Source organism: Engystomops pustulosus, chromosome 4, assembly GCF_040894005.1.
Source record: "Engystomops pustulosus chromosome 4, aEngPut4.maternal, whole genome shotgun sequence".
NCBI classification, from domain to species: domain Eukaryota; kingdom Metazoa; phylum Chordata; class Amphibia; order Anura; family Leptodactylidae; genus Engystomops; species Engystomops pustulosus.
This window is the reverse complement of record NC_092414.1, coordinates 29,504,719-29,527,319: the sequence shown is the minus strand read 5'-3', so window position 1 is coordinate 29,527,319 and position 22,601 is coordinate 29,504,719. Positions and strand designations below refer to the sequence as shown.

Below are 22,601 nucleotides of genomic sequence, written 5' to 3'. Positions count from 1 at the left end.
ATTTGAATAAAAAGTGATCAGAAATGGTAGAAATTAAAATGTCAGCTCGTCTTACAAAAAATGACACCGTACACAGGTCTGTACACTGAAATATGAAAAAGTTATTGGCATCAGAATAGGGTTAAACTAATAACTTGTTTTTCGTACAAAAGCTTTCAAATTTTTAAGATCTTATAAAGTCTTTAAAAAATTTATCTACATGATTGTAGTGACCAACAAAAGCCTTAAAAATGAAGCCCACAAAAAAATGGCACAAATTTTTATTATTTTTTTGTCAATTTCACTGCATTTGGAATTTTTTTCCTGCTTTCCAGTGCAAGTCAAGGATGCAGTCACTAGATGCAGTCACACAGCTCAATAGATGGAAAAAAAATAGTTATGGATTTTTGAAGGTGGGGAGTGAAAAAAAGGAAGTGAATGAGGATTGGATGTGTTATTACCAAGATTTGGTGAGAAACCCTGTAAATTGCACCTTTAGGACTATATTTGGTTGGAAAAATTTTGACAAGTTTAGAACATATTTCAACTGCTGTATATCCCCACAAATACACGCAAAATAGCTTACAACCATTTCACCAGCTGTATATGTATATCCCCACACATACACAAATACTTACAAAGATTTTAAAGGAACACCAAAATATATTCCCATATGCTCCACTATATAATCTTATACACTTTTTTCTGTGTTAAATTTAGATATCACATCAGTCCCATTGAATAGAACAGTGTTAAAACAGTTTTTATTACACATATTTCTACCCGAAACTGTGAGGAACTTTGTGTAACTCATTGCATAGACTGTACCACACTGGATCTTAAGAAAGAAGGACAGAAACATCTTTGTTCTGCAAAAGCAGGAACAGGAACTGTCCAATCTGCAACAGTAACTGAGTATGTGGGGTACGTAGAGTAATGTAATAAATAGTAAAAACCAGCAGTAAAATAGTTACATGAAGTTTTTAGTTTGTGCTGTGTGAAAACTATAAGTTAACAGCTTCCTTGTTTGAATATAGTGTCCAGAGAGCAGGAACTGGGTAGAGTAGTGATCAGTCTATAATAAAGGTTCTATAATAAATAAAATAATAATAAAGCTATAATAAATGTGCAAATAAAGACATAAAATGTCTACACTCACACAGCTGACACAAGGCTTTCCCATTAGTTGCACAGAGCAGCATCACATGACCTCCCCCAAACTCAAGATTAAGCAGCAACCTCCTCCCCCTACAACTGACTACTCTGACAGAGGATAAAGTGTGTAATAGGAGATCCTACCCTTCCATATTTATCATGCAGATAGTTCATGTGCCTGTAGTGGTGACACATACATCTTCACTGACTTAAAGGGAACCTCTCACCAGGGACCTCATTTTTCACTAAACACAGATTCTAAAAGCCCATGACACCTGCAGTGCAAACCTGCCTCTGCCTAAGCATTTGTATTACACTATAATTGTGTGTTATAACTTGCTCTTGCATGCTGACAAAATCCTGGGGTAGTCACAGGGGCTGGACTTTGGTTTGGATGCATTTCAAAAAACAACATGTGACTTGTCTGAGCTGCAGGCTGTCCTCCATGCTTGTGCTCCTGTATAGTATGTCCCTCCCCCACTGATGTCAGGTTGACCAGGCTGTGACCTCTGAGGAGTTGGTAACACAGACAAGGCACATGTTGTTTTTTGAAATGCATCTAAACCAAAGTCCAGCCCCTGTGACTACCCCAGGATTTTGTCATGGAGCAAGAGTAAGTTATAACTCACAATTATATTGTAATGCAAATGCTTAGAGAATGCAGAAAGGCAGATTTGCACTGCAGGTGTAATGGGCTTCTGCAACCTGTCTTTAGTGAAAAATGAGGTCCCTGGTGACAGGTTCCCTTAAAGTAATGGGTAATAACCACTTGCTAACTATACAACAATCTTTATGTGATAAATAGTGATAGGACCTGCAAGAAAAAAAAGAACAGGCACGTACCAAACTAATAATGGAACATGTGGAAAACTAAGCTTTCAAAGTTGTTTTGAGTTAAATAAAGCTAAAATCACTTCTTACAGATTTAAAATGCCTTGTAGACATCAAGTTTGCAGATTCCAAAATCTCAACAATGTACAGGTGATTCGGCAGGCACTTCCATATTCTTCCCTTTGAATCCATGAGATATTGCAGTACCAAAAGCTTAAACAGGAATTCTGGAATACCTTTGTTCACCTGCAAAATAAGGGATTTGGATATAAGAGAGTAACAGTCTAGGTGCAAGATTTCTGATGTCATATACAACATGCAATATCTGTGTACATGATGAGTAAGGCTTAATTCCCATGTTCATTGTATGATTTGTTTTTCTATTCCATACACCGAAGGAGAACTTCGGTGTACCCCCACTCGTCGAGGCTGTAGGGAGGGATGCAATATGCTGCATACACTCCCCAAAGCTGTCCATTGCCTCCGCTAAGCATATACATCGCTCAACTGAAGGCTGCAGGATGGAAAGATGTAGTTTGCTTCGTCTTTCCATCCTGCATTTTTTGACGGACAGGACTTACAGCGGCTTGATGGAAGCAACATATTTTTTATTCATTTACATTAAATTTCATTTCAAAACAGAATCGGACTTGTGCATTTAAAGACCAATAAAAACCTACGAGTGGCTTAACTGATACATTTTCCCAGTCTTCTCTTTCACGAAACAGAAAATCTAAAAGCGTAAAGCAAATACCAGACATATACAGTGGGGGAATAAGGTATTTGATCCTTGGCTGATTTTGCAAGTTTTCCCTCCGACAAAGAATAGAGAGGTCTGTAATTTATATTGCAAAAAGAAAAGGTTGGGTCAGCTCACTCACGTTCACACCGGCAGGTAGACTCGTTGTTGTGGTGGAGGATGCTCGGAAGGAAAAAGCTGTGTCGATCAACAGCGACGAACCAGAAATCCAAAAGACGTACAAATCCAGCACTCCAAAGTTATATTATCAGGTAAAAAATCTTAGTAGCATTTATTTAATCCATCAATAAAAGGACAAAAAAAGACATACGGTCCAAAGACCCATATAGACCCATGCTTAAGAATGTAATGTAATCATTCGAAACGTAATGTAATCAATCGAAACTACTAAGATTTTTTACCAGATAATATAACTTTGGAGTGCTGGATTTGTACGTCTTTTGGATTTCTGTAATTTATATTGTAAGTACACTTTAAGGCTGCCTGCCATTCCGTAGCATGGCAGGAACACGTCAACGCACCGGAGAGGAGGAGGGAGTGAGCTCTGCTTGCCCTGCCCCTCTCCGTAGAGATACATGACACACTGCGCCGTAATACGGGGAAAGATAGGACATGGCGTACGGCTCTGTGCTCTCATAGCCGGTCTATGGGGGTCGTATATAAGGTATTTATAATTAATTAGCATATTATTGTATGAAATAAATATTTGATTCCCTACAAATGCGCAAGAATTCTGGGTTCCTCAGTGCTCCGTAAAAACCACACATTGTAATGAATGTGTTAAAACCAAAGTTTGGTTTGGTCACCACATTTTTCACAAATACAGCTAGTGACAGGTTCCCATAGTGCCCTATTAACTAAATGTCAGGGCCAGCTCCAGGTTTTAGTGGGCCCCTGGGCGACAGAGCCTTAGTGGGCCCCTCCGTGGGCCGCCCTCCAGTGGCCACACTGCCCCCCCTCCACCTGCGGACACACTGACTACCCCCCTTCCACCTGCGGGCACACTGATCACCCCTCCTCCCCTGCGGACACACTGACCCCCCCCCCAACCTCCCCCTGCGGACACACTGACCCCCTCATCCCCCTGCGGACACACTGAACCCTTCCCCCTGCTGACACAATGACCCCCCTCCTCCCCCTGCGGACAAACTGACCCCTTCCCTCCCCCCTCTCCCTGTATACACACTGACTCCCCCCCCCCTCCGGGAAAGAAAAAAGAATTCACCTTTCCTGGTTCCCCCGGAGCAGTGCCTGCAGTACCCCGGGGCCCTGGCACTTGCCCGGGTTGGCCGGGTGCTGGCACCGGGCCTGCTAAATGTCACCATTCTTTTTAGCTAAAACTTGTTTCCTTCACATCCCTAAAAATCAACTTTATGTTATCCTACCGGGCATAAATGGGGAGTGTCCTGCTCTGCCAGCCCCTCAAATCTATTCCTCCCCATGCCTTATACCTCATTATTCATTGTCAGAGGTTGTGGATCCTCTGAACCACTGCGGACTATGACACAAGCCACTACCTGGGACCGGAGTCTAAGTGGCACCCGGTTTTCACCAGAGCCCGCCGCAAAGCGGGTTGGACTTGCTGCGTCGTGGTACCACCAAGTCGTTTCACAGGTGTGACTTGTCCGCAGTGGCAGCCAAGGTCGAGGTACAGAAACGGCAGGCGATCTTGTAGTCGGGCATAGGCAGGAGGTCAGGACGGGCAGCACCGGATCAGAGTCAGAGTCGTAGCAACAGGTCAGGGCCGGCAGCAAAGGAGCAAAGTCAGAAACGGAACCAGGGTCACAACAGAAATTCTCAGAAACAGCACAAGGCATCAAAACAGCATTCTCCAAGGCTCAAGGCACAAAAATCCAGCAAGGCAGGAAGGGAGGTGCTGGATTTTAAAGGTGGAAGTGTTCAACCAGTGCACCAATCAGCAGTGCGCACATCCCCGTCTCCTAGGGGATCTAAGAGCTCGGCCGTGGATCCGGAACGGGGAGAGGCGAGTTGAGCTGGCGCTGCGCCAGCGAGCCTCAAGGGACACGGGTGAGCTTGCGACCCACGATATGGGTCGCGGGACCAGCCGTGACAGTACCCCCCCCCTTCGGCCTCCCCCCCTTCTCAGGTCGAAGAAACCTTTGCAATATCTAGTATTTTCTCCTCAGGCTCCCAAGATCTCTCCTCAGGCCCAAACCTCTTCCAGTAAACAAGGAAGAACCGCTTCCCTCTCACGGTCTTCATGTCCAGTACCTCTTTTACCTGGGAGATATCCGCAGTCAACCTCTGGTGCAGGAGGAGGAGATTGCCGAGTGAAGCGGTTCAGGATGACAGGTTTCAGAAGGGAGACATGGAAGGAGTTTGGGATGCACATAGGGGGAGGAAGGCAGAGCTTATACGCCACAGGATTTATTCGCTTCAACACCTCATATGGGCCAAGCTTGTAACTGGGGCTCTTCAACCTGACATACTTTGAAGACAACCAGACCTGGTCACCCAGAGAGAAGACAGGAGGATCCGTACGTCTCTTATCACCTTGGGACTTGATGCGAGCAGAGGCCTGAAGAAGAGACTGGCGGGTCTGTTCCCAGACAGATTTGAGGTCCTGTATCAATTCTTCCACCGCCGGGACTTCAGAGGGAACAGATAGAGGAAGAGGTGGGTGAGGAATTCAACCATAGACCACGAAGAAAGGAGCTGCTTTGGCAGCCTCAGAGTCCAGAGAATTATAGGAGAACTCTGCTCACAGCAACAGACTGGACCAATCATCCTGGCAGGCAGAAAAAAAATTGTGGAGATAACAGTCCAGAGTTTGGTTCACCCTCTTTACTTGGCTATTTCACTGAGGGTGGTAGGCAGAGGAGAAGTCCAATGTCACTTGAAGCTGATTGCACAAGGACCGCCAGAACCGCCTCAAACTGAACTCCTCGGTTAGACATGATGTGTTGGGGGAGACCATGCAGCCTGAAGATATGCTGGAAAAACAAGTTGGCAAGACGTGGGGCCATTGAAGGACCGCAGACAACTTGGCTGGATCCATCTGTAGACCCCTGTCAGAGATGATGTAGCCTAGGAAGGGGAGACTCCTCTGATGGAACTGGCACTTTTCCAGTTTGGCATAGAGGGCATTGGCTCTTAGACGGCTGAGGACTTGACGTACGTGGGACGGATGGGATTCAATGTCCGCAGAGAACACCAGTATATCGTCGAGATAAACCACGACACAGGTATATAGTAATTCCTTGAGGATGTCATTGACGAACTCCTGAAAGACGGCTGGTGCGTTGCAGAGTCCAAGCGGCATAACCAAATACTCAAAGTGCCCATCGTGGGTGGGCAGTCTTCCACTCATCACCCTTGCGAATACAGATAAGGTTGTAAGCCCCATGGAGATCCAATTTGGATAAGATCTTGGCTCCAAGTAGGCGGTCAAACAACTCAGTGATCAAAGGCAAAGGATAACCGTTCTTAATGGTGAATTTGTTAAGTCCGTGGTAGTCGATACAGGGACGGAGTGACCCATCCTTTTTGGTCATGAAAAAGAACCCTGCACCAGCTGGAGAGGAGGACAATTATTTGCTGAAACACTGCAGTTTCCACCTGGTACCACCAGGTCGTTCCACAGGCATGACTTGTCCGTGGTGGCAGCCAAGGTCGAGGTACAGAAAACGGCAGGCAATCTCGTAGTCAGGGATAGGCAGGAGGTCAGGACGGGTAGCACAGGATCGGAGTCAGAGTTGTAGTAACAGGTCAGGGCCGGCGGCAAAGGAGCAAAGTCAGAAACAGAACCAGGGTCACAACGGAAATTCTCAGAAACAGCGCAAGGCATCAAAACAACGTTCTCCAAGGCTCAAGGCACAAAGATCTGGCAAGGCAGGAAGGGTGGTGCTGGATTTTAAAGGTGGAAGTGTTCAGCCAGTGCACCAATTAGCGGTGCGCTGGCCCTTTAAATTTCCTGAAGATGCCGTGTGCGCGCCCTAGGAGACGGGGACGCGCATGGAGCTAGGCCGTGGATCCGGAACAGGGAGAGGAGAGTTGCACTGGTGCCGCGTCTGTGAGCCATGAGGGACACAGTTGAGCCCGTGACCTGCGATATGGGTCGCGGGACCACCCGTGACATTCATGTCATGTAACCAGAATTATGTCATCTTTGCTTTACCGAGTTACATGAAATTACAGCATGCCTCCTAGTCCTCTCCATCCTCCATGGAGGCATGCTGTGATTTCATGTGATCATATACATACATAAGGTAATGTAAATGTAACTGGCTAAAGGACCTTAGATGACATCATCCTGGAAACATGACATGAAGTGCTCAATGATTTAACAGAGCTCTTTCTCAACATTCTAGCAAGGCATCTTGTCAAAGCCCTAATAATTAATAAGCAGAGCTGTATATGTCTGTAGTGAAATATTGGCAGATAGTCCCTAAATACTAATTCCATACAGCAGCTTTTTGTAAATCAATTTAAGGAACCATTTAGGGATAATGCAATGCCTTTTAATTATAATTTTTTTTTAAGTATTTATTTTGGGTGGGTTAATTTAATGGCATGCAATCCATTGTTATGTCAATGTATTAGGTTTAAAAACCATGTGTGTCATAGATATAATCCTACAAGGTTGAAGGTACTGTAACTTGCATTCATACTCACAGAAGATGTTATATCAATGTGGAATATTATCGGGCAATTCTGGCGACCGAGAAAAGGGAGCAAGGTGTTCAATACTTTGTTTTCATCCACTTCAGGATTTATAAGTCTTACGGTTTTAAGAACTGATTGTTCATATGTAAAACTTGACTGAAGCTTCTGATATAGCCTTTTCACGTACAGAGATTTTCCTGGAACAAAAAGGAAGGTTTTTATATATCTATTACTCAGGAATAAATACTGTCCTTATTGGATGCTATGTAAATGAGTTAACTGCCCGAGAATTAGCCTAAGTGACTACTGCTTTTAAAAAATGTGTGATTTTTTTTGTAATTAGATGTCTATTCTATATTTGTCTAAATGTAGCCATCAGTAGTTATGACGTGAATTGTAGTCTGTCAAGGATTTTAATAGCTTGCGGCAATATTGCAATTGCATCCATTAGCATGCTCAATCAGTCACATAACACACTGCAATACATTTGTAGAAAAATAAAAGTAAAAAAAAAAATGAATAAAAATGTTTTTAATAAAAATAAATACTGCTAAATTTCCCTCACCACCACCATCACATATATACATCTTATAAAAATACTAAAACCCCAAATATCACATATTTGACACATATTTGGTATCACCACGTGCATAGCAATCTGTACCACAAGTTTGAAACATTATTGAACCCACTTGGTGAAAGTCATAAAACAAAAATGCAACCAGATAAATACTAAAGTTATGCCTCTGAAAAGATAGCAATGCAAAAGAAATAAGATTTTCTCCATTTGTTTTTCACTAGTAAAATTCTGCAATGTTTAAACTCTAATGTTTAAACGAAAGGATTCTTACAATATTATATTCATGGTACAGGGAACAATCCCCCCTATTGATTACTTTTTATTGAAATTTTTTATGTGTTGCAAAATGGCGTAAAAGTGGCGTTTTGGACATTTGGGAGCTATTTTCCATTACAGGGTTCACTGCCAATAATAACTTTTTTTATTATTTTAATAGATTGGACATTTTGGGACGCAGCGATACCCAACATGTTTAAAATTTTACTTGTTACTTTTTATTTCAGCCCTAGTTAAAGTGGGGCGATTTGAACTTTAACCCCTTACGGTCAAAGCCTCTTTTCACCTTCCACCTTGTCACTATAACTGGTTATTACTTTGGAACGCTTTAAGATATCCAAGTGATTTCGAAACGGTTTTCTTGTAACACTTTGTACTACATGTTAGTAGAAAAATTTTGGTGCCATGTTTTGTATTTATTTAAAAAAAAACCAGATATTTGGTGAAAATTTGCAAAAATTCTCAATATTCTAAATGTTCTACTTTTTCAACACGTAGGGGGTCATTTACTAAGAGTCGCACACACACTTTTGTCAGACTGTGCATCTTTTTCGGGGTGCAAGATCTTAGTGCATCGCCACACCTTGCAATATAGTTGGAAAATGAAATTTCTGTGAACTCCTGTGACCCTATGGGGCACATTTACTTACAGGGTTACACTGGAGTTCACAGAAAGTGCATTGTTCGACTATAATGCACAGTGCGGCGATTCACTAAGATTGTGGGCCCGAAATCAGGTTGGAAATCAGGTCCGAGTTCATAATCTTTTTAGTGGTGCATCTTAGGGTTAGGGCTTGCGACACTATTTAAAAGTTAAATCCTGTGCTCAGTCCGAATCAGTTGGATTGTCCGACGACATGCACCCTAAAAGTGTGTTGCATGGAAGCCAGGGCCACAAAAAGGTTTGTGTGCACCACAATCCCAGCGCACACACTTTTTAAATACCTGGGCAAGCCGGTTTAGTCTTGAAAATGATGCACAGTCAAAAGTGTGCGCACAACCCTTAGTAAATGAGCCCCATAGTCATAGCAGCCCAAAAAAATTGATAATTAACCTCTTAACGCTCAGCGTCTGATATCGGACGCTGAGCTGATGCCGGTTCGGCTCAAGATCTGAGCCGAACCAGCATCAGAAAAGACGGGGTGCCGGCTGTGACTGATAGCCGGCACCCCAGTGTAACACCCGCGATCGAAGTTGACTCCGATCGCGGGTGCTTAACCCGTTAAATGCCGCGATCAGCGCGACCGCGGCATCTAACATGCATCTGGGGGGTCTTTCCCCCACGATCGGCCCCCCCGAACCGTTTTCGGGGTGCGCCGATCATTGCTATAGCAACTCTGGGGTCCGATCTGGACCCCAGAGTTACCTGCAAGAATTGCCGGTAAGATGGCGTCTGTGACGTCATCTTACTGGCACTGTGCCAGCCTATGTAAGTGTATAGGCTGACACTGATAATACTCTGCAATACATGAGTATTGCAGAATATTATCATGAACAAGCAATCAGAGGATTTCTTGTTCATGTCCCATGGTATAAAAGTGAAAAAGTAAAAAAAAAAAAGTTATTCAATAAAAAAATAAAGTCATAAATCACAAAAAATGCCCCAAATCCCCAAAACATATAAAGAGACATATAACTCAAAAAAAAGTCTAAATCATAAGACAAACCCCACATATATAGTATCACCGCGTCCGTAACAACCCGTAGAATAAAAGTAAATCATTATTGAACCCCCACGATAAACGCCGTAAAAAAAAAAAAACTGTTATAAACCCTCCAAAAATTATGATTTTTACCTTTTCAATCCCACAAAAAATGCCGTCACATGACCCCAATAACGAAAAAGCGAAAATTTTATAGCCTTCAAAAGGGGCCAATGAGGAAACTAAAATCCTGGCAGCTGCAGGGCCCTCCTTCCCTTCTGCGTCTTGCTGTGCCCCCATAAAACAAGCAATGGCCACATGCGCGGGTCTTTGTACTCAGGAGAAATTGCAGAACAAATTGTATGGTGGGTTTTCTCTTTTTATATTTTGGAAATGTGTAAATTTTAGTGCTAAATGAACATATAAGGGAACAATTTGACCATTCTAAATTTCACCTCCATTTTGATTCAATTACTATGAAGATCTCAAGGGGTTAACAATCTTCGTAAAAGCGGTTTCTGATAGCTTGAGGGGTGCAGATTTGAAAATGGGTTGGTTATATAGGGGGTTTTGATGCTAAATATGTAAAATTTCATTCAAAACTCTATTTATCCCCAAAATAGTCAATTCTGAAAATCCGGAAAAGCGATATTCTATTTGCAAGCCGCGTGACATCAAAATAAATTATCCAAACATTTCAGAAATTACGAAAATGTAAAGTAGACAAATGGGAAATGTTATTCAGCAACTTATTTAGGTGATAAATCGATCTGCCTGAAAACGCAATGATTTTGAATTTCGAAAATGGCAAATTTTTCAAAAAATTTATCATATTTTCTTTTTTTTTGTAAATAAACGCAAAACTTATCAGCCAAAATTTACCACTAAAATGAAGTACAACATGTGGGGAAAAAACAAATCTCAGAATCGTTTTGATAAGTAACAGTGTTCAAAAGTTATAACCATATAAAGCGAAGCATGTCAGAATCCAAAAAAAATCGGGCTGAGCCTTAAGCTACAAAATGGCTGAGTCCTTAAGGGGTTAATATTTACTGACATGGTTTTTTTATGCATCCTCTCATTTTTGTAAGATGTTATGGGCTTTGAACTTCACGGTGCCATTTTTCATATTTTCATAGAAAACACGCTATTGAGGAACCTGCTCAGCTTTCAATCACTTTGAGAAGCCTAAATAAAACTAAAACCCAGTAAATTACCCCCCTATAAAAACTTTACTCCTTAATGTATTGAAAACAACTTTGATGAAGTGTATTAACCCTTTAATTGTTTTACAAGGATTAAATCAAAATAGGGTGCAATTTTGACAGTTACATTTTTTGGGGCTAAATGAAGGTATTTTTCAAAAAATGTACACATTCTCAGTGGATAAAATACCAAAACGCTCCACAAAGTTTGATACCCAATCTCTCCTGAGTACAACAATGCCCCATATCTGGTGGTTACCTGCTGCATGGGCACACGCTAGGGCAGTGATGGCGAACCTTTTAGAGCCTGAGTGCCCAAACTTCAACCAAAAGCCACTTATCTATTGCAAAGTGCCAGCACAGCAATTTAAACAGTAATATATTTCTCCTTGTTCTTTGACAACTTTAAATTGTTCAGCCTCCTAAAGACACCAACGCAGTTGAAAGGAGGAGGGCAAATTCATCTATCATTGTAGGAAGATTCTGTAGGAAGATTCTTTGAGTCCTGTCTGGAGAACTTCATTCTGGAGTGATGGCCTGGGTGCCCACAGAGAGGGCTCCGAGTGCTGCCTCTGGCACCAGTGCCATAGGTTCGCCACCACTGCGCTAGGGCATCGAAGGGAAGCTGTGCCATTTAGAGCAGGTGAAGCATTCACACTTTTTAATGGCTATACAATCTAGTAAGCCATTTATAAAAACTGGCTCCTCATAGAGGGCCAAAAGGACCTGGTAAATGAGTTAGTAAAAAGTGTCTTTGAGAAGGAGAGAAATATGAACTGCTATCAGCCAATGCCCCCGTTGGCAATTATAGATGTGGACATTGTAATTTTTGTAAAAAATACTTGAAATCGAAAGTGATACAATTTGGGGACCAGAAGGTACGGATCAGACAATTCTTGACGTGTAGGTCAGAATATGTAGTATACATTATAATGTATCTATGTGGGTATTTTTATATTGGGGAAACCATCAGGAAGTTGTTCATGAGGTTCAGAGAACATGTGAGATCTATAAGAACAGGAGAAGGCGCCATTTGGTAAATAGAACATGTAAGATCAAATCACAATGCAGATCCACAAAAAATGGAAGTTTCCAGCCATTGAACAGGTGCCTCAAAAAAAAAAGGCTAGGTGGATTCTGAAATCCAACGCAACTGGCCCAATAGGGTGATTACAATGATACCTCATTTATAAAGTTTTTTTTATATATTTACAATTTTACTGAAGAAAAACTAATATAGAGAATATTCAATTTATTTTCGTATCACCATTTGTTAAGAGACATAACTTTAATACTTCTTCGTTGACTGAGCAGGTTAAGGGCTTATTTTTTACGTGTTGAGTTGTACTTTTCAGTCATACCATTTTGGTGCACATAGCCTTTTGATCGCTTTTTGAAACATTTTTGAAAAATGTACAAGTTTTACTGCTTTTGTTTTTACGCCGTTCACCAAGCGGGTCCAATAATGTTACTGATTTATTGTACAGATTGTTACGGATGTGGTTATACCAAATATGTGGGAGTTTTTGGGATTTTGTTATAAAATGTGTATAGGGAATGTTGTTGTTTAGGGGACTTTCACTTTAATTAATTTTATTATAAAGATTTTATTAAGAGTTTAAAAAATGTATTTTTACAGGTTAGTTTTACAAGTGATGCTTGTTCAAGCTCTTCTTCACACAGTGTAATACAGATGTGTTATGTGTTTGTACAGTGTTACAGCTGGGTCCTGCTAGAAGGCAGGACCTGACTCCCTGAAGATGACCACGCAAGAACAGAAGCCCCTTACATGCCACGGTCATGCATGACAATGAAACGGCTACGGGTACGGCTTTACTTAGGGAGTCCCCAGAAGCCCCAGCGCAGGATCTGAACCAGGGTGCAGCCATAGGCTTGCCTCTACTTCCCTAGATGAAAAAAACAGAAGAACAAATTTTACTCACCCATTCCTGACCGTTTGGATGCTACAATGCCAGCACTGGTTCCGTTCTGAAATACGTGAGCTGCTGAAATAACTGTGGGATCCACAGTAAAGTGACCATGTAGATATCGCTGTATCTCATGAAGGGGATTTTGAGGAATCACATGCAGCTTGTGCTGGCTGAAGACAGAGGGAATGTAGCAATGTTCTCGATCAGAATTACAGATGATCACCAGGCAGTAGTCATCATTCCCTGCCTGCAGCTGCTGGAATAGCTGCTCGGATTTGTATGCTGTGTCATAGTTTAGTTCATCTGCATAGATTAGACTGTAAATCTTTTTCCCTTTGTAACCCGGTGTTACACATCTTCTGAAAAACAAGGCGACTTCTTCAAAGGAAGTCTGAGGCGTGCACAGCAGCACTTCATCATAGGATGGCAAAGGCTCAGTGGCGCTGTGCATATACATTGCCAGAGTACAGGACAAGATCTGGGATGAGGGGCATAAAACCAAATTAGGGCGACCTTCATGCAAACCAGGATGGAGTTTGCGCAAAACCCATTTCTTATTTTGTTCGGCTAAAGAGGCTAAGCGAGTACCTAGAGCGTCTAAGTCTAAGCATCCTGGGAACATGGAATTCATATGAGCCATTGAATACTCCCAAATAATCTTTAACTTCTCTAATATATTGGTACATGTTGCAGATTTAAACAAAATTTTAATCTCGCTTGGACGCTCTTCAATAGAAGAGTCTCCAGTCTTTGATGTGTCCGTTTGTTGGCAGTGCGGCTTAATAAAAGACAACATGACAAGCGCCTCGTCACTGATGTCTTCATTCTGAAATTCTTGGCTCAGGAAAACCAGCTGCTCTGCCGTGTAATAGTTCAGGTAGTAATGCTGAGACCGCTTCTTCTTCATGAACTCCAGCCAATGGTCCAATAAATTCTCCATTGTTTTGCAGATGTCTGGAAGTAGACTGGTAAGAGGTCCTTCTTCATCCAAGTCACTGATGCCATTATCACCAAATTTCATGCAAATGCCAATAGGTGCATCATCCGAACAATATATTTCTGCTTTCCAGGTTCTAAATAACATATTTCCAGCTAAAAAGAGGTCAATAAAGGATCTGGCCAACCTCTGCACAATGGAGAAAATCTGAAAAGATATAATTTCAAACAATATAACAGTTCTTAAATCTGTAATAAATCAATTTAAAACACATTTCTACTCAGCTCATGCTTATTTTAGCCATTTATCATAAGTCTGAAACGTAGGTTTTCAAATACTAAGAACACAGCACAAAAAAAAAAAATTTTGTAAATTGTAGACTGGAAAGAATGTAAAACTCTGAAGCCTTCCACAATTCTCCATATCTTAAGGCTGAAGATATAAAGTTCTGGTTGACAGCCCTTAAAGGACATCTACCACCAGGATCAGGGCCGGATCATAAGGGGGCCCCCCACCGCTTTGCCCTTAAAGGGGCCCCCACCTAATGTGGGAGATCCAGGCAGTCGCATAAACTGCCCGAATTGCCCACAGTATGTGCAGGTCCGGCGGTGGCTGGATATGGGGCTGTATACTGCGGCTGTATACAGTGATTGCTGGGGGGCTGCATACAGTGATTTCTGAGGGGGCTGTATATAGTGATTTCGGGGGGGGGGCTGTATATAGTGATTGCTGGGGGGCTGTATATAGTGATTGCTGGGGGATCTGTATATAGTGATTGCTGGGGGATCTGTATATAGTGCTTGCTAGGGGGCTATATATAGTGATTGCTGGGCAGCTGTATATAGTGATTGCTGGGGAGCTGTATATAGTGATTGCTGGGGGATCTGTATATAGTGATTGCAGGGGGATCTGTATATAGTGCTTGCTAGGGGGCTATATATAGTGATTGCTGGGCAGCTGTATATAGTGATTGCTGGGGAGCTGTATATAGTGATTGCTGGGGGAGCTGTATATAGTGATTGCTGGGGCTGTATACAGTGATTGCTGGGGGGCTGTATACAGTGATTGCTGTGGGGGGCTGTATATAGTGATTACTGGGGGAGCTGTATATAGTGATTGCTAGGGGAGCTGTATACAATGATTGATGGGGGGGCTGTATATAGTGATTGCTGGGGGGCTGTATATAGTCATTGCTGGGGGGCTGTATATCGTGATTACTGGGGAGGCTGTATATAGTTATTGCTGGGGGCCTGTATAAAGTGATTGGTGTTCTCTGGACTACATTCAATGGGGGCCCCCCACCAGATTTTGCACCCATTCTTAATCTGTCACTGACAAGGATGAAGAATTGTAAAGCAAGCACACTTACATGCTGGTGTGTACTCCCACTGTCAGGTTCTGCTGTGCTGTTAGCTTCTTAGGACCTTGTTTTTATGGAAAAAAAAAGGAAATTATGCAAATGAGCCGGAGTGGCTTCAGGCTCTATAGATGTCCATGGAGCCTGGAGCACTGAAGGCTTATTTGCATAAATATATTTTTTTTTTCATTAAACAAGCTATAAGAAGAGCATATTCGGCCAGAGGGAGGCCAGACCAGCATGTAAGTATGGTTTACAAACCTTCATCCTGGTGGTAGTTTTCCTTTAACTTCTCCACATGGCAAGATTGAAGACAATGGGGCACATTTACTAAGGGATTTGCGCTGGTTTGCGACACACTTTAGTCAGACTGGTTGCGTTCTTCATGGGTAAAACGGTTTGCACAGGTATTTAAGAAGTGTGGCGCACGCCGCCCTTTTGTGGTGCAACTGCTCTGCCCAAAAAGGGGTAGGGTAAGAACTTAACCCCTTATGACAGAATCCACTTTTCACCTTCCTGACACGCCCCATTTTTTCAAATGTGACATTTGTCACTAAAAGTGGTTATAACTTTGGAAGACTTCAACATATCAAAGTGATTTTGAAATTGTTTTCTTGTGACACTTCATGTTAGTTGAAAAGTTTTGGAGGTATGTTTTTGTTAACCCTTTAATTGTTTTACAGGGGTTAAAACAAAACCGTGTGCAATTTTAAAATGTCCTTTTTATTGGCTAAATGAATGTGTTTTTCAAAAAATGTACACATTCTTAGTGGATAAAATACCAAAACGCTCCACAAAGTTTGATGCCCAATCTCTCTTGAGTATAACAATACCACATGTGGTGGTGACTGCTGTATGGGCACGCGTCAGGGCATCGAAGGGAAGCTGCGCCATTCAGAATAGATTTGCAGTGGCACTTTCTAATGGCTATACAATCTTTATTTTGGCAATTTGTACAAATAAGGGCTTATTTTATGCACTTGACAAATACTTCATTTTAGTGGGTCTGTAGTTATTGATGAGATTTTATTAACTCTTTGTCACGGGTGTCCCTGCGATCTACATTTCGGATCGCAGGCACACCCGTGCCCCTCTCCGAGCGGCGCCCGGTCCCTAGCTCACTCACCTCTCCAAGTTCCTGTGCCTGTCCTGGATGGCCTAGGGAACGGGGATGCGTGTTCTGGCACTCGAAGCTTTAAAGGGCCAGCGTGCTGCTGATTTGTGCTGGCCACTTCCGGGTTTTCTTTAAAAGTCGTCTTCTCCCAGCAACCCCCGCCAGATCTTAGTGCACCAAGTCTATGAGAAAGCTTCCCCTACATGTCTTCTGTATTCCAATCTCCCGTTGTGACCCTGGCATTGCTGCCAGCCCTGACCTCCTGAACCTCATACTGTGGGACAACTGCCACCATCACATCTTTAAAGCTGTCCATCTCCACCAGCCTCAATGCGAGCATTTCAAAGCCCAGCAATTTGAAAGGCCAGCTGCTCAACAGTCAATCAGGCACCTTGGTACGTTTCACAAAGCTCGAACCTGAAGCTTGAATGATTTGTAAGATTTGGCTTAATTTCCCTGGGTGCTAAACCCGCCAAACTCCAAATTTGGTGCTTTGAGTTTGCTCATCACTACTGGAGAACCCGGAGCAATCATATAATACCCCCAGAGCAAATGTCTTTTACTAGAAACAGCAGGGCAGACATGTGTTACACTGGAGAAACCCATAGCAGACTAAAATAGTGGAGACCCAAGAGCAGAAGTCTACAATATTGGAGACCCCCAAGAGAAGATAAGTGTAATATTGGATAACCCAGAGCAAAAGTGTGTAAAACATTAGAACCCTCGAGTAGGTCTATAATAATGGATACCCCATAGCAGACTATCATACTGGAAACACCCAGAGCAGGTGTATAATACATCAATATGAAATAGACTTGATTAGTGGTTAATACTGTAATGGCCCGCAGAAAGGGGCATTAAAAAGTCATACACTCTTGGTGGCCCCTGACAAGCTTATGGAGTTTTGCCAACTCTGTTATGTAAAACTAGGTGATTTTATCAATTGCCAATGCACTAAACCCTTCGCTTATGCCGCCATCTGAAATTGCCATATGCTGGTAATAACAGGGTTAATGTTTGCACCATTTATGAGAAATTGTAACAACCATGTAATCCTTCTCGGGAGTAATTGGTTGGGAGCCTGGAATTCCCCCACAGTGGGAGTCTGTAAATACTTCCTCAGGCTGGAGTTTCAGAGTTTTCTGTCAATCGGGAGGTCTGCAGAGACTAGTAGCCTCAGACAGTAGGTGTTCTCCTTAAGGAGAGATTGCCAATTAAGGCCACCTTAAAGGTGTGTGGAGACTTAAAGCCATAGATGCTCCACTAGGGAATTCTGGGAAGAATACAAATACGTTTTCCAAGGTGTTAAATGGAAAACAATACCTCCTTTTCCTACCTTGAAAGGCAGCCCCCTTAACACCAAGTATGACCTACAAGAAGTCTAAAAACATGGTGTGGGATTAAGCCAAACCAGTATATCTATTCCATAAGGAACAGACTCCCAACTGTAGACAGCACTGTTTCGACCTGGTTGGGTCTCCTCAGTACAGTGTAGGGAACATCTATGGCTTTAAGTCTCCACATGTCTTTAAGGTGGCTTTAATTGGCTATCTCTCCTTAAGGAGAACACCTACTGTCTGACCCTAGTCAATAGCTCCTCACACAGCCAAATCAGTTCCCTATGCTGTACTGAGGAGACCCAACCAGGTCAAAACAGTGCTGTCTACAGTTTGGAGTCTGTTCCTTATGGAATAGATATACTGCTTTGGCTTAATCACACACCATGTTTTTAGACTTCTTGTAGGCCATACTTGGTGTTAAGGGGGCTGCCTTTCAAGGTAGCAAAAGGAGATATTGTTTTCCATTTAACACCTTGGAAAACTTATTTGCATTCTTCCGAGACTAGTAGCCTGCAGCTGTTGTCTTCCCTCAGAGGACTATCCCCTTTATCATTCCTGCAGCATCCCTCTGTAGCAATTGGTGTGCATTCTTCTATAGAGCCTGCCAAAAATTGCTGTCCAAGCAGCCTAACTTATTATCCAGAACCAAGCTACTGGACCAGGGCTGTGAGCTACATCCAGAATACAATCCAACCATCATCTACCTTCATCATTACTGTCTTCACATGTGATCCCTGGCTGCCACTAACATCACAAGCCTCCCCTTCAACTTTTGCCCAGGATCCCTTCACTACACCTACATTCAGAGTGCCCTGGGGGGGAACCTACATCATATTGCGTCCTCCCCCTCTTCTTGCATCCCCTCTCTGGCCCTGCCCGGTGTGGAAGAGGCTTGTTTACCTGGACCAAGCTACCTGTGACCCCAAAAGAGCCAGCCAGCCACTCAAGTACCGGGGGAATCCAACCGGGGGTGTCCCCACACCAAAAAGTCAGGCCCCAATGGGTGGGTGTTATACCATATCCAGGCTTTTTCCAACTTGTAGAGCAGCTCATCCAGCGCACTGTGCCCCTCAACCTATCTAGAGCACCTGGCGTAGAAGCAGTGATAAACTACCCCCAATACGTGTAAGTATTTCTCTCCAATACCAGAAAGCTTCTTTCCTAGATTTCAAGGAGATGGCCATTGTTTACATTACTTAAGTAGGCTGTGACCAATGCATTTCCCACCCTAGGTTTATACTTGAGTATGAGCTCTAACCAGAATCTCTGGTGGTGGTGGGTACCAGGGTAATGGTAAAGGAGTTAATGTTAGCCTTTAGAAATGGGCACCATCTAGTATATAACAGCACTAGTTGTATGTAAATTGAAGACACAATTAACATATTTTATTAAAATAAAAACTATTCGAAAACATCTTAGTTTACAATTTTATGTTTAGCAAATCCTGGTCATCGATGTAGTCCACCACATACATTGATTTGAAATACAAAAAAAGATAAAACTAACAGTTCATTGAAACAAAAAAAACCTTATTTTTCTCAACTCCTCCTGGGTCCAGCAAGACTCTTCTAGTAAAATACTTGGGCAGAGGCATAATAAATTTGGCCCTGATCTTACCTCTGAAAACTTTTCAACTTCTTCACTCTTTTGGTCTCCTTTTGCTGACATCAGCATAAGTTTATGCAGTAATTCCTTCAACTCCTCTAGCGTGAAAATTCGATTATTTATGCTGCCGTCTTCTTCTATACTGAGATTTAATTTTATTACGTTGTCTAGGGAGATCTGCACAAAGATAGAGTATCAGACATGACATCAGGCAATTTAATAGAAAAAGAGTTGTCTAGTCACAAGATATCCCCTGTGCAAAGGATGCTGGATAAGTTGCTGATTGGTGGAGGTCTCAGTAGTGGGACCACAGTAGATAACAGGAACAGGAATAGAGCAGCTGGTTGAACCTGCATCTAGCAGATCTATTTATTGCTATGGTGCTGATGGAGATAGCCGAGTACAGTACGACTCCTGTCAGTGAATGGAGTGGCTGCACACATACTCTACTTGCTGCTCCATTCACTTTTGTTCATGAACAAGTTATTCTTTATCTAGTGGATGTATACATATATAATATTCTATATTACAAAAATACAAACATGTTTTGGCAAACTAGTTTTTATTTGTTTTAGTAGGGAATAAGAACATACAAGCTTTTGATTATTTAAGAAAATAAACATTTTCATAGACTGATAGTTGCAAACATTTTAGATGTAAATGGAATGTAGAACACACAAAAATTATGTTTTTTGGGGAAATAATTACCTTTTTATTGTCTTGAGGAGCTTGGATTATGTAAGTTCCCTGTTTATTTATTGTGGTGGCTAATGAAAAGGAGGACAATTCCACTGATCCATGACTTTCTTTCACATTTTTCAACCACTCTATATGGCGAGCAGAGTCTAACTAATAAACAAAAATATATATTTTCTTATTAAGAGAGTTATTAAAATTTCAGCAATTTCTTTTTGATAGGCAAACCATAAGTTACCATAATATAAAACAATGTGTCATTATTATTCATACAAAACAATGACTTTATTGAAAAAATATTTAACATTTTCTTTTTATCTCTGCAGAGGACACTGACATAATATTAAGCATGACAACAGATTTTATCACGTCCTGTAAGCTACTGTATACTCTTCACTACTATTAGTTTTTGTTTTTTTGTTTTTATTTGGGGGGGGGGGGGAGTCAAAATGCAGATTGCTAAGACTATTCTGCTCTGTTCAAGTGGCATCAGCTCAGTTCTGCTCAACACTGACAGGAAAATAAGTGAGCTCTCCAGACTCCTTATACCTGGTAGGATTATTGGAACCTAGACAGCCACCAATTCAAACCTTTTTCACATTATTATGATGTTATCACATTAAAAAACGCATCTTACCATTTTTTTGGGCAGGTTACTGTCACTTTGTAGAACTTTCCATAATTTTTCCAAGCATTTCATTAAGTCATCAAATCCAAAATTTGATTTTAGTTCATAAAGTAAAGATGAGTAACCTAGAACTGTATGATGGAAGCAGGCGACGCGATCTAAGTCCATGTCATTCTCACCAGCGGAGATGGAGGCCAAGTCAACAAACACTTTCAATTCACTGAGATCTAAAATAAAAAAAGAAAATAAATCAGGGTAATTTATTTAGGATTTTCTCTTTTTTCCTCTTATATTTGCTCCTAAATTTGCGACTTTTACCCTCACATAGCAAAGTTCGCGGTCCGAGAATTTTTCAGTGTCATGCATGATATATCTTTAAAAGGAAACCTGCCACCACGGATCTACCTATTAAAGAAGATCCGGTGGTATGTGCATCTAATGTATGTAAGGATAGCCCTTTTTAGGGCTAATCCTTTAGTCCCCTTTATCTTTTTTAATCTTTAATTGTGGTAATATGCTAATTTTGTAAAGAGGCTATTGGGGCGTGGAGTAGTCGGAGCTGAGGCTACACGGCGCGGCTACTCCACGCCCCAGTAGTCTCCTTGATCCTCCTGCCCAGTACTCTTCAGCATGCAGCTACTTTGCCTGCGGAGCCAGCATTCTGCGCATGCGCAGTAGCTCAGGCTTTGGACCCGAGATCACGCAGCCGGAAGACTGCGTTCTGCACATGCGCAGAATGCCGTCTTCGCGGACGAGGGCATGTAGCTCCTCGTAGCTGCACGCAGAAGATATCTGGGTAGGAGGATCAAGGAGGCTACTGGGGCATGGAGCAGCCGCGCCGTGTAGCCTCAGCTCAGGCTACTCCATGCCCAGGTGGCCTCTTTGGTAAATTAGCATATTACCATAAATAAAGATTAAAATAGATAAAGGGGGCTAAAGGATTAGCCCTAAAAATGGCTAACCCTACATACATTAGAGGCGCCTACCACCGGATCTACCTTAATAAGTACATCCGTGTGGTAGGTTTCCTTTAAAGTTGCAAATAAACTCAAGGGCAGTTTACGACTTTTGTGCGACTATCAATAAAAAGTCGCTAAACCCCACATCAACCTTTGAAATTGTAACAAGTCCAAAACTCGGAATAGCCTAAAAAAAAAAGGCACACACAAATGTAATGACTAAAGATAAATGACTCCTGATGTGTCTCGAAGATCCTAAGCTGTCAGCTTTCAGCATTCTACTTTTTAACTATAAAAAAATGTACAAAAAAACGTACAATTAATTATTATATCTGTGTACAGTACCTTTCAATGCTTCTCTAACCCAAAGGATAAAGTCCTTTCTCAATACAACTTCCTTAAGACATGCTATATGTTCATCTTTCATTTCTGACAGAAGTTTTCTTGTTTTCATAACTTCATCACTTAAGTAAGAAAGAGGCTTTTGTTTGCAGCTCTCAAAGTTATCAGCCTGAAATAGAAAGATAAATAAATTGTAACTGTAAAAAATGTATTTATTAAGGATTTTATTAAAGATTATTTTTTGTCTTTTGAGGATTTATATATTTAGTTATATTTAAAAAAAAACAAAAAACATTTGTTGCTTTTAATTGTCAAGGTATATACGAGGATCAGGACAACTGTAACAAGGGGTTTACATGAATTGTCTGTAGTATTCATTCGGCAGATCTTCAGGACCTAAATTTCAGCTTTGATCATTTTAGTTGGATTTATTTAGGGGAAATACTTGGAAGATTAATTGAGGTTATTTTGTGAATGCAGACTGGATTCCTTCATCACTCCTGTAAGCCAGGGCATAACAAGGGCATAAGAAGCTAAAAAAAGGGCAAATTCTGCCATAGGGAACACACACCTGCTTGTAAATGTGATTGCTTTACACAATCATTGTTCCTTTTAGTAGATTTCCTTTAACCTTTTC

At 41.8% G+C, this 22,601-nt stretch overlaps 1 protein-coding gene across 1 annotated transcript in view; it reads right to left on the bottom strand.

The window, feature by feature from the left end:
- LOC140126320 (E3 ubiquitin-protein ligase RNF213-like) overlaps nt 1-22,601 on the bottom strand; it is a 218,326-nt gene that overhangs the window by 114,153 nt on the left and 81,572 nt on the right. Inside the window, exons 19-25 of the mRNA XM_072145609.1 lie at nt 21,968-22,133; nt 20,673-20,890; nt 20,048-20,188; nt 19,352-19,516; nt 12,999-14,130; nt 7,361-7,548; nt 2,056-2,211 (exon numbers count right to left, since the gene is read on the bottom strand). Coding sequence (XP_072001710.1) covers nt 2,056-2,211; nt 7,361-7,548; nt 12,999-14,130; nt 19,352-19,516; nt 20,048-20,188; nt 20,673-20,890; nt 21,968-22,133 — 2,166 coding nt within the window. The remainder of the gene's footprint in view (nt 1-2,055; nt 2,212-7,360; nt 7,549-12,998; nt 14,131-19,351; nt 19,517-20,047; nt 20,189-20,672; nt 20,891-21,967; nt 22,134-22,601) is intronic.